The 11134-nt window shown below is 41.7% G+C and overlaps 1 protein-coding gene across 1 annotated transcript; it reads right to left on the bottom strand.

The window, feature by feature from the left end:
- Positions 1 to 3283: 3283 nt before the first annotated feature.
- LOC121620238 (cytochrome P450 2K1-like) lies at positions 3284 to 8757 on the bottom strand. The gene is made up of 9 exons (XM_041956211.1): positions 8394 to 8757; positions 8095 to 8257; positions 7693 to 7842; positions 6908 to 7068; positions 6230 to 6409; positions 5990 to 6131; positions 4897 to 5081; positions 4630 to 4771; positions 3284 to 4536 (listed from the first exon to the last, which is right to left on the bottom strand). Exons 1-9 carry the CDS (start codon positions 8601 to 8603, stop codon positions 4349 to 4351), a joined length of 1521 nt encoding a protein of 506 aa, XP_041812145.1. The 5' UTR covers positions 8604 to 8757; the 3' UTR covers positions 3284 to 4348.
- Positions 8758 to 11134: the final 2377 nt, after the last annotated feature.

Genomic DNA, 11134 nt, shown 5'->3' on the forward strand with positions numbered 1-11134 from the left:
TATTAAAGAAACTGGCCAAGCAGCTTTTGCCAGCCAAAATAAATTGCATTAACTGTTGTGCAGCAGTTTGCACTGATAAGTCCTGATATGACTCTTATTAATGCAAAATGCAGAATGGTTGTTCCTTTACGTATTGGCCATGTGTCTCAACTGATGTGCAAGCAGGGTAACAGGAATACAGAGAAAAGGACTCGAATGCAAATGACTGAGGCAGATATGGTGCGGTTCAGTGGTGTAATCATAGAAACTGAGAAACGCTTAAAGAGTAAGTGAGGTGGGAAAAGGTCAAAACCAGAGAGCTGCCCAACACCAGCAAACAAATCGAATAAGGAGCAGGCAGGGATCCAAAGTCCAGTAGGCAGACAAAAAAGTCGAGCACACAGGTCAGACAGCAGATACAGGTTCAGGTTAACAGATAAACAGAAAACGAATGCATAAGCTAGAGAGCCATGACATGAAGCACTAACAGACTCAACAATCCAGCAATGGAAGCAAGCCCAGTACATATACTGAGCGGCTGATGATGGAATGAGTTGCAGGTGAGGCAGCTGCAGAGCAGATGAGGGAAGTGAGAGCAAGTGTGAGGTTGAGTCAACCCCATCAACCCTCCTGTTTCTCCAGGATTCTCCTTTATCTTTCCCTTCTCTAATGCTGTCTTGTTGTTTGAATATTTTCCTGTAAGTCGCCCCATTTTTTAACCTTACAAACCTCTAAAAAAAAAAGGTTTAAGGGAGGCATGACCGCCTATTTGTGATGTAGTCCCCTCCAGTGCAGCAGATGGCAGCAAGTAGCTGTAACATCTAACGACGAGGAGTTGTTCACTCAAATGGCACCTGCAAATAAAACAAGAATAAGAAGACGGACGAACGTGAGAGAGATGGAGTACCTGACAAATAGGCTTAAAGTCTCTGCAAGTGTCTCACTAGCTGGGAGGAGGCTTACTCGTGATTAATGAAGACCAGCGTTGGTCAAAATCATGCCTTTTACAAAATATGCATGTGAGCGATGATGGATATTTGGGTCATATTCCTATACTTTGATAAGTTTGATTCCACACATATATTCTGCTAATAGATTACATGAATATGCTTACATTAATGATAGTTGGATCCTGATATGTTGATCTTGTTCATATTTTCTGCTGATGGATTGTGTGACTGAATATTTAACAGAAATTCTACTTCAGTTTAGTTAAGTTTTTCCTTTATTATTCATAGAAGTGATTTAGACAAGGAGTGATTCTTTGTGTGCAAAATATATCTAAGGCCAGTGTGACCTAGAACAGGAGGTTTTGAGATACAGGCCTGGCATGGGAAACATCTTGGGGCCCTCGACTTAAGATAGAACAGGTTGGTGTCAGGGATAAGGTTGTCTCTCTAGATTTGTCCTTGCAAACAGGTTGCTGCGGTGACGTTGTATTCTCGAAGATGAGCAAGCAGAGGAGAGAGAGCGCCCGACGTCAACGAGGAGGAGCCGACGACTGTTTCAGCATTTCCTCATGTTCTGTCTATAAAATACTGGGTCAGGGAGAGGTAGTGTGTCAAACTTAATGAACTGACCCAACTCTGTTGTGGATCAGGGAAAGGTTAAGTCGAGACCCAGAGCTCTGTAACCTTGCACATTCTATTGATGTTAGAATAAAACTGATTTTTTTGGACTCAACATCTTCTCCTAATTACTTCATTAAAAGAACCCAGAGGACCAGAGAGATTTTTGAGACACGTCCTCGACAGTAGCCTTCTATGGTGGAAATTCCACCCTAGCATCTTATTTTTCCTGAGCCCACCCAGTCCTGTCCTCCATTCGATAAAACTGAGATTCATTAGCCCGCAGCCTGCCTGCCCTGGTCTTGATAGCCCTCCACCTGCCTCCACTCAACTCTTCAAGCATTCAGTGGAGTGGTTGAGGTACCGTCCTGATGCCCAGCTGTCATCTTTTGAAGGGAATTGCCTGACCATTTTCACAGGCTACCATGGAGTCCCTGAAGAAGATGGGGTTCCCAACGCAATGTGCAGTGATTCAGCTGACATACATCACGAAACTCCAGTCAGTCACCCCCTGTCGCCAGTCTCCTGTGGTCTGCTTGTCCTGCACCCTGCTCCAAACTACAGCTGGATCATCAGTTGGCAGCTACCTATACTCACCGCAATCCTCCCGGCCTTCCCCTTCTCCGCTGCCAGCCTCCTAGTTGTTCTCCTGCTCGATCCATCCCCCGGGCCAGAGGTGTCTCCTGCTCTGCCCCTGTCCAGGCCCCAGACTGACCAACTATGGTCCCCATGCTCCATTCTTCATCTCCTCGGCCACTTGCACCTGATTCAGCAGAATCAGAGGAATACCAACATAATAGGGATCCATCTGAAGATGTAGGTAAGTGGATTTCTTTTACAAAAACTTTTTTTTGCAAAGTCACCATAATACTGCACTTTGTGGGCAAATGTCACTTACTTACTTGGCTAAATATGCTTCTGGACACAAACCTTAAGATTTGTGTGTCAATCGTCATGAACTTTGATAAAATTGACAAAAAAAGCTTACTCTGTGTACAAGTGTGTGAAAGTGAGCCTTACTTACAAATAGTACAGGTTAGTGGATATGTTTTTGTTTTTTTTATTTTATCAAACTATTTTCTACATGCAAGTGCTTTTAGATTCAATTCAAGATTCAAGAGTCTTTATTGTCATTGCGCATGTCAATGAAATTTTCATTGCAATCCCCATGTTCGGAACAGATAGTAAGAAAGATAAGATTAGAAAGAATAAAATTAAGATAACTACTTTAAAATAAAATAAAACAACATGCAATAAAAGTATTCGTAAAAGCAATTAAAAATATGCCAGAATGAAGAAAAGTAAAAGAGCGAGAATGTGACTTATCCACTCTGCTATTATGCAGCTCAACACCATGAATGAAGTTTACAGTGTGCTGTGCTCATTAGGGTTGACGGCCAACTGTGGAGAAAAGGCCAAAAAGTAATTTAAAAGCAGTTTATGTAGCATTTCAAATCATCTTTATTACTTTTTCTTTGTCTTTTTCCACCAGAAAACATTTAAGAAAAGACTGTGTCTCTAAAGCAGGCATGTCAAACTGATTCCATAAAAGGCTGTGTGGCTGCAGGTTTTCGTTCCAGCCAAGGAGGAGCACACCAGGCCAACCAATCAACATTAAGGGATCATTTAGTTATCAGCTGAAGACTGAGATCAGCTGATTAATTGATTCCAGCCTGGTGTGCTAATCCTTGGTTGGAACGAAAACCTGCAGCCACATGGCCCTTTATGGAATCAGTTTGACATGCCTGCTCTAAAGCATGGCACATAAATGCAGTTTATTCAGGAGGTATAAGGTATATCAAGAGGTAAGATCAAATTTATTTAAATGACATTATTCATGCAATTTGCTGCAATACACAGTGTGCACAATTATTAGACAGATGAGTATTTTGACCACCATCCTTTTTATGCATGCTGTCCTACTCCAAGCTATATAGGGTTGAAAGCCTACTACCAACTAAGTATATCAGGTGATGTGCATCTGTGTGATGAGAAGGGGTGTGGACTAATGACATCAACACCCTATATCAGGTGTGCATAATTATTAGGAAACTTACTTTCCTTTGGCAAAATGGGTCAGAAGAGAGATTTGATGGTCTAAAATTGTGAGATGTCTTGCAGAGGGATGCAGCAGTCTTGAAATTAGCAAGCTTTTGAGGCGCGATCACAGAACAATCAAGCGTTTCATGGCAAATAGCCAACAGGGTCGCAAGAAGCACGTTGAACGAAAAAGGCGCAAAATAACTGCCCGTGAATTGAGGAAAATCAAGTGTGAAGCTGCAAAGATGCCATTTGCCACCAGTTTTGCCATATTTCGGAGCTGCAACGTTACTGGAGTGTCAAAAAGCAGAAGGTGTGCAATACTCAGGGACATGGCCAAGGTAAGGACTGCTGAAAAACGACCACCATTGAACAAGAAACAAGATAAAACATCAAGGCTGGGCCAAGAAATATCTTAAGACTGATTTTTCTAAGGTTTTATGGTCTGATGAAATGAGTGAGTCTTGATGGGCCAGATGGATGGGCCCGTGGCTGGATCAGTAAAGGGCAGAGAACTCCACTCCGACTCAGACGCCAGCAAGGTGGAGGTGGGGTACTGGTATGGGCTGGTATCATTAAAGATGAGCTTGTGGGACTTGTGACTGAAATGAACTGATCCTGCCATTGTTCACTGATCCTGCTCCTGAAGATGGGGGCATCTGCTGGCTGATCCGGATGCTACGCCCTGTGTGAGGGTGAGTAAAGGACTATTCCTGCCATTTTGCAAAGGCAGTTGCAATGCCCTGCTCCAGCTATATTTATCACTGACGACTGACAGCACACAGCTTATGAGTAGAAGGGGTGAGGGTAAAGCCCAAGGCCGGTGTGAGATCCAGTTCCTCCTCTGAAACTCCAGGCGGAGGAGTGAAACGAAAGCGCTGGAGGAGGCAGGTGAAGAAGAGAAAGAGCTCCATTTTAGCAAGACCCTCTCCGATGCACATCCTGCGACCTGAGAGAATGAAGAGTTGCAACAACTTAAACTGGATCATGTCTTTACGATTGCTAAATATCTGTAGAGAAAGCTCTGATAAAGTTGTTGTACCTGCAGAAAAGGGCATAAAGGCCTCTCTTCTGATGAATTTACCCTCCTTATCCAGGAAGTGGGAAGGGTTGAAAGTGTTTGGGGTCTCCCATTCGCTCTCATCATACAGGACAGAAGAAAGAAGAGGAACCACAGTAGTCCCCTGCAGGCAATGGAAGAGGGCAGGTTTATCATATGAAGTGTCAAAATGAAAGTTTTCAAGTTCAGTGAACATTGTAAGGATATTTCCCTCATGGATAAGTACTGAAACATATGTGAGCATTGAACCTTTTTGATGAAGTAGCCATGAAAGGTGATGTCTTGGCTGGTTTTGTGAGGAATGGACAGAGGGGTGATGTTGGCCATTCTCTGGGTCTCGTGGATGACAGCGTCGATGTACGGCAGGTTTTTGCGGTCATCTACCCGGACCTGGCGGCATCCCACCACCCTGCTCAGCTCCTCCTGGACCTGGTCTGAAAACACAACAAGCTTTCAGTCTAACAAGGCTAAGAGTCGACAGCCATGCTAGCACCTCTGTGAGGATGCATTTTTGAAAAACAGGTGTAATCTTCACCATATTCACCATCTTGGTTTTTGCATGCTAAACCACCATGCTGGTTTAGCATGCTAGTGTGCTATTTAGCCCTAAACAGTGTCGGTGAGACTGAGGGGGGATTTCATTGGTTTTTGCAGGGAAAAAGTTAAGGGATCATAAAAATGATTGCAATTCATTCCGAAGGGGACATAAGTGTATGTAAGCTACCAATTTCATGAGAATCCAATTAGGGCTGTCAACAAATAGTCTAAATTCAGATATATAATCAATTTGGAAAAACAAAACTAAACTGATATTTGATTTTGAACATTATTGTTCGATTGTGGGGAAATGCAGCCCTCCTGCAGCAGCTGTTCTTGCGTGGGCCGGGGCTGCTGCACTGAACACATTACCACTGATTACCATGTTTTTTACTGGGAAAGGCTGTTGAAGTCAAACATGCTTAAATCTCCCCCGTCATATTATCAGGTGAAAATAGGAAATATTGTGCCTCTACACTGTTGCTTGTAGCTTTTTCTCTGTCCGCCCACTCTCTCGCTCGTCTCACAGTTCAGTAAATTAAGAGTTTATTTTGACCAAACCAGAGTTGGTGATGATCGTTGTAACAGTGGAAAGACGAACCTAGAAGGTTTTGGTGATGATTATTTTCTGTGACCGAGCTAGCTGCTTTCAGTTTGTGACATCTTTTGGTAGTTCGTTGGCTGGCCGTTATGTATTAAGCAGACAGAACTGTCCAGCACGAATATCTCAGCACATATATTCCATTTGTTCTTGTCCTTGTCAACTATTGACGGGCATCCACAGGTGCCTCCTCTCTCGACTTACCTTGTATATGTGGATATTTGGCCATAAACAGCAAACCCCATCTAAGCGTAGTTGCCGTGGCATCAGTACCAGCTCCGAATAGGTTGGTCACCGTAAGCATTAAGTTTCCCTCATTGTAGTGAGAGTTCAGAACACGGGAGTCCTAAGACAAAGAATACCCACATATCATTAGAAAATAGACATGCAACATTGCTGTTGCTGTTACAGAGGAAAAATAATCAAAAAGATCAAATGTCTTACCTCTTCTTTCTGCTTCCGAATCAGAAAACAGTCCACAAGACCCCTGCACATGTGAGGGTTCAGACTCTCTTGCAGATGGTTGACTAAATCTTTGACATTCCTCTTAGTCATCTCAACATTTTCTAATATCAGCCTCCGGTTTTTGATCCAGCTGGCCAGCCTGGGAAACATGTTGTACAGCTGTGAGGCCACAGGAAAAACAACAAAGATTATTGAAGACCATACATGTCTGGCCACGAGTGTAAAAGCTCATATTACATATTACAGGAAGAATGAAAGGGAACAACGCACTGTATGCATATGCAGATACAGTTAGCATTTACACACAATACTGATCAAATGTTTGCCGCAGTTAAATATTTTTTATCAGTAGATACCTGCAGTTTCCAGACATTTTTATTCTTCTTCTTCTATTGTTTTGTCATTTAAAATTTGCCCCACACCCTTCAAGATACTACTACAAAGTTACTCTCACAGAGTGAACAAAAATTGCAATAAACTGTAATATCGAATCATAATACTTGTCGGATATCAGTACTTTAGAATTGGCACACAAGTATCCTGATATTATTGATATGATCATATCATCCCAGCCCTAGTTACTGTTGCTTATAAAATTACCATGACGTGTAATCCCTTTAAAATCGCATCAGTTTCAAAAGCACACATGACGGTTACCTGGACTGGTGCAGAGCCAGCAATGCGTATGTTCTCGTTGACACTTCTCACCAAGTCTTTGAATCGGGGGTCATTATATTCAAACCTGCTGCCATACACAATGGAGGAGATGATATTGGATGTTGCACAATTGGCCGGACGTGTTGTATCAAATGGTTTCCCTGTAAAGTGACAGCAAGAAGTTATTCATTTGTATAATGTCTGTGAAGATTGTCATTCATTCAGGTCATGGTACTTCTACGTGCTTTCAGATGTATCTGGACTTGCTTGTCCAGTGCTTCTCCTCCAAGAGGCGTCTTCAGTTCGAACTGACTGGTGGGAAATCTCAGTTATTTGAATGGCTGTTAAGCTGCGTGGGGAGGGATCTCAGGACTGCCTTGTAACTGGCTGTCATAGACCACCTCCTTTCTTCAGTGGAGGTGGTCTTTCCAGTTTGACAGGGATGGCCTCTTTACTGCTCTTTCAAACCATCTGTTTTCCCTGGCCAAAATATGTACATTACAGTCCTCAAATGAGTGTCCCTTGTCCTTCAGATGTAGGTTTTTCTAAAGAAGTTATTAAGACTGAAATACAGCACGACAACTGCGATCTTGTACTATTAAAACAAACCTCATTATTTCTTGCAAATGGCTACAAAAAATACAAAAAGGCTACGTCCTGACATGGAAAACACCAGACCTTGTGGATCACTCAGCATTAGGAGGAAACCTTCTTGACGTCGTTGTTGTTTTTGTATATCAGAACACGTCGTCATGCATTATCACATCCATATATTAACTCCATACCTTTATGCTCTTCTAACATTTGGACCAGATGGCGGCACTCCTCTAAGATTTTATCCTCAGCTACTCTTTTCCCCATCCCGAAGTCTTTCAGGGTGGTGAGGGCAAAACGTCTCATCTCTTTCCACGATTCTCCATTTGCAAACAGAATCCCTGTTAAACGTGACATGTTCAAGTGAAAATGAATCGGCATATGTCATGTGTGTATATATTAGGCTCATCTGTGATTTGCCTAAATAAAACAACCAAAACCTCTAAGATTGAACATTGACTCAGATAAAAACAATGTTTTATCAAACAGATAACACATCCAATGTTATTTGTGATTTTGCTTTTGCCATCACTGTTCGTTTACACTATTGGCTCTGTGCTAAGATGTAAAAATACTGCAAAGGAAGGCCGTACCATGACCTTGACTCATGTCATAAAATATTGGAGTGATGTCTCGATCTCCAAACTCTTCTGCATTGCTGACCAGAGCCTCTTTGACTGTCTTGTATCCAGCCAGGACCACCACTTTATTGGTTCCAAAGTAAACCGTAAACACAGACCCATATTCCTTTGAAAGCTGGAAAAATTAAAAAATGTCGTTGAATATGTCAGAGATAGTGTAAGGACATTATTAGTGCAAATTAAATGTAAATGAAGAAACTTACAACATGTTCCAAAATGGATTTGTTTTGGGGTAAGAGTGTTAAACTCACCTCACAGAGGGTCTTGTAGGGTCTCTTGAGATCAAGCTGTAGCAGGTTGCCAAGCAGGGGAAGAGGCCTCGGTCCTGGAGGCTCCTTCCCCGTTTTCTGCGAGGTGAAGCTGCTGGAAACAACATGGAGGACAAGAAGGAGAGCAACAGCCCCCAACAGAGTGGTTGGGCTGGAGAAGAGGACAAAAACAAAATCCTCCAAAAGAGACATTCGGTGTGCTGTTGGCGGTACTCCTCCGACTGAGCCCTGATAGTCAAACACTGTGCTGTTTATGCTCACATGGTCATCACCCTGAAGGTGTCTTGCAGCTCTAGTGTAGGGTTACTAATCACCTCCCCAGGAAATCTTTCCTGCCACATGCCATTGCACTGTACAATAACAGCTAATATATGTATGTATATATATATATATATATATATATATATACACACATACATATATATACATATATATATATACACACACACACACACACAATACTTCTTATCACTACTGTTTGCTACTTTTGATATTTTATTATTGTGTATATAATTTTTACTGCTCACTATTTTGATATTTTATTATGGATAGTTTGTTCTTTATAGTCTCATTTCACAATTTTTTCACTAATTTCACTGTGTGTAATGCTGCTGCTGCACTGCAATTTCCCAGCTTGGGATAAATAAAGTATATCTATATCTATCTGGGCTCTGTCGTGAGACACAAGTCTCAAAGGTGAGGCAGTTAAAGCACCAGGATTTGTTGGGCCTGAACCCTACAATGTAGAGACTCATAGAACAACAGGCTGTTTTACATAATAGCATCTCTTATTACAGGTACAGGTAATACTTAAAATTTCAGTCACCTGTACTGTTGGCTAGAAATTCCTGACTGATGTCAGTTGAAAGTTCTGCTGCAGATTAGTAAACCACTTTTTAGGTGTCTTCAGGGTCTTATTTCCAACCTTTTTAGCTTCTTAATAGAATGACTGTCAACATGCAAACCTTCGTGGTTCTATGTTTACGAGCTGTGATTAGTTCAACCAAAAAATCAATTTCCCCTCTCAGGTTGTTTCATTTAAATACATTTTTAGGATGAAGAAACTAATCCCTTCAGCGTGTCACAAAAGAAAAAAATTGGTCTGGAAAGCGGTCGGGGGTTACTACCAGACCATTTGCTTGTTTCCAACCTCCATGCCAACTTTAGCAGATCTTACTTTTATTGCAGAGCCCTGCTTTCAACAGTTGAACCCTCAGATAACTTCAACATGACTGATGGGACACAAGTTGCAATCACTAGAAATCTCTCCTCTTTCTGAAGCCTATAAAAAATGTCCTCAAACTGTTCCTCATTTACAGACACAGCAGTGATTTATTTGGGGGAAGCACAGTAGAAACAAATTGTTTATGTTAGGTTGTTAATCACTCTAATTACAGATGCTTTATTTTACAGGAATGTGAATACCGAATAATTTGCAAACTGATACTTGCATTATCACTATAATTAAAAGTAATAACATGAAGGAACTGTTCAGTTAGTACCCTTATGAAGAAGCAATTCAAGCTGATGCACCTGAGACACTGTTTTGCACTGATGAACATGCAAGAATGTGACATTTGTCTGCAGGAAAATAAAAGTGATGAAACAGAATAATAAACCAGAATAAAGTTTCCAACAAACATATTTACCTGGATTGGATTTTAATGCACAGGCCCTCCACAGAAATTCCTTTTTTCCTCAGTACCAAATTATATATACATATGATTCACCTCTTAAGCCTCTCTGGGTGCAGTTTGGAGACTTGGCACAATGAAGCTGTCATTCAAGATTAAGCTTTTAGACAGAAGACATCATGGAGACAAGCTTGAAATTCTAGGAGGAGAATGAGGAAAGGAGGATAAATCTCTGCCTTGCGTGCATTTGGTAAACATATTAAAGAAACTGGCCAAGCAGCTTTTGCCAGCCAAAATAAATTGCATTAACTGTTGTGCAGCAGTTTGCACTGATAAGTCCTGATATGACTCTTATTAATGCAAAATGCAGAATGGTTGTTCCTTTACGTATTGGCCATGTGTCTCAACTGATGTGCAAGCAGGGTAACAGGAATACAGAGAAAAGGACTCGAATGCAAATGACTGAGGCAGATATGGTGCGGTTCAGTGGTGTAATCATAGAAACTGAGAAACGCTTAAAGAGTAAGTGAGGTGGGAAAAGGTCAAAACCAGAGAGCTGCCCAACACCAGCAAACAAATCGAATAAGGAGCAGGCAGGGATCCAAAGTCCAGTAGGCAGACAAAAAAGTCGAGCACACAGGTCAGACAGCAGATACAGGTTCAGGTTAACAGATAAACAGAAAACGAATGCATAAGCTAGAGAGCCATGACATGAAGCACTAACAGACTCAACAATCCAGCAATGGAAGCAAGCCCAGTACATATAGTGAGCGGCTGATGATGGAATGAGTTGCAGGTGAGGCAGCTGCAGAGCAGATGAGTGAAGTGAGAGCAAGTGTGAGGTTGAGTCAACCCCATCAACCCTACTTTTGTTCGCTCTCATCATACAGGACAGAAGCAAGAAGAGAAAACACAGTAGTCCCCTGCAGGCAATGGAAGATCATATATCCTATGAAGTCTCAAAATGAAAGTTTAAGTTCAGTAAACATTGCCAGGATATTTTTTCCTCATGGATAAGTACTGAAACACATGTTACAAACACTATTATACAAACTCTAATGTTAATTCAAATTCTTCAGTCCAGCATGG

The sequence above is a fragment of the Chelmon rostratus genome, chromosome 17 (assembly GCF_017976325.1).
Source record: "Chelmon rostratus isolate fCheRos1 chromosome 17, fCheRos1.pri, whole genome shotgun sequence".
In the NCBI taxonomy this organism is placed as follows: Eukaryota; Metazoa; Chordata; class Actinopteri; order Chaetodontiformes; family Chaetodontidae; genus Chelmon; species Chelmon rostratus.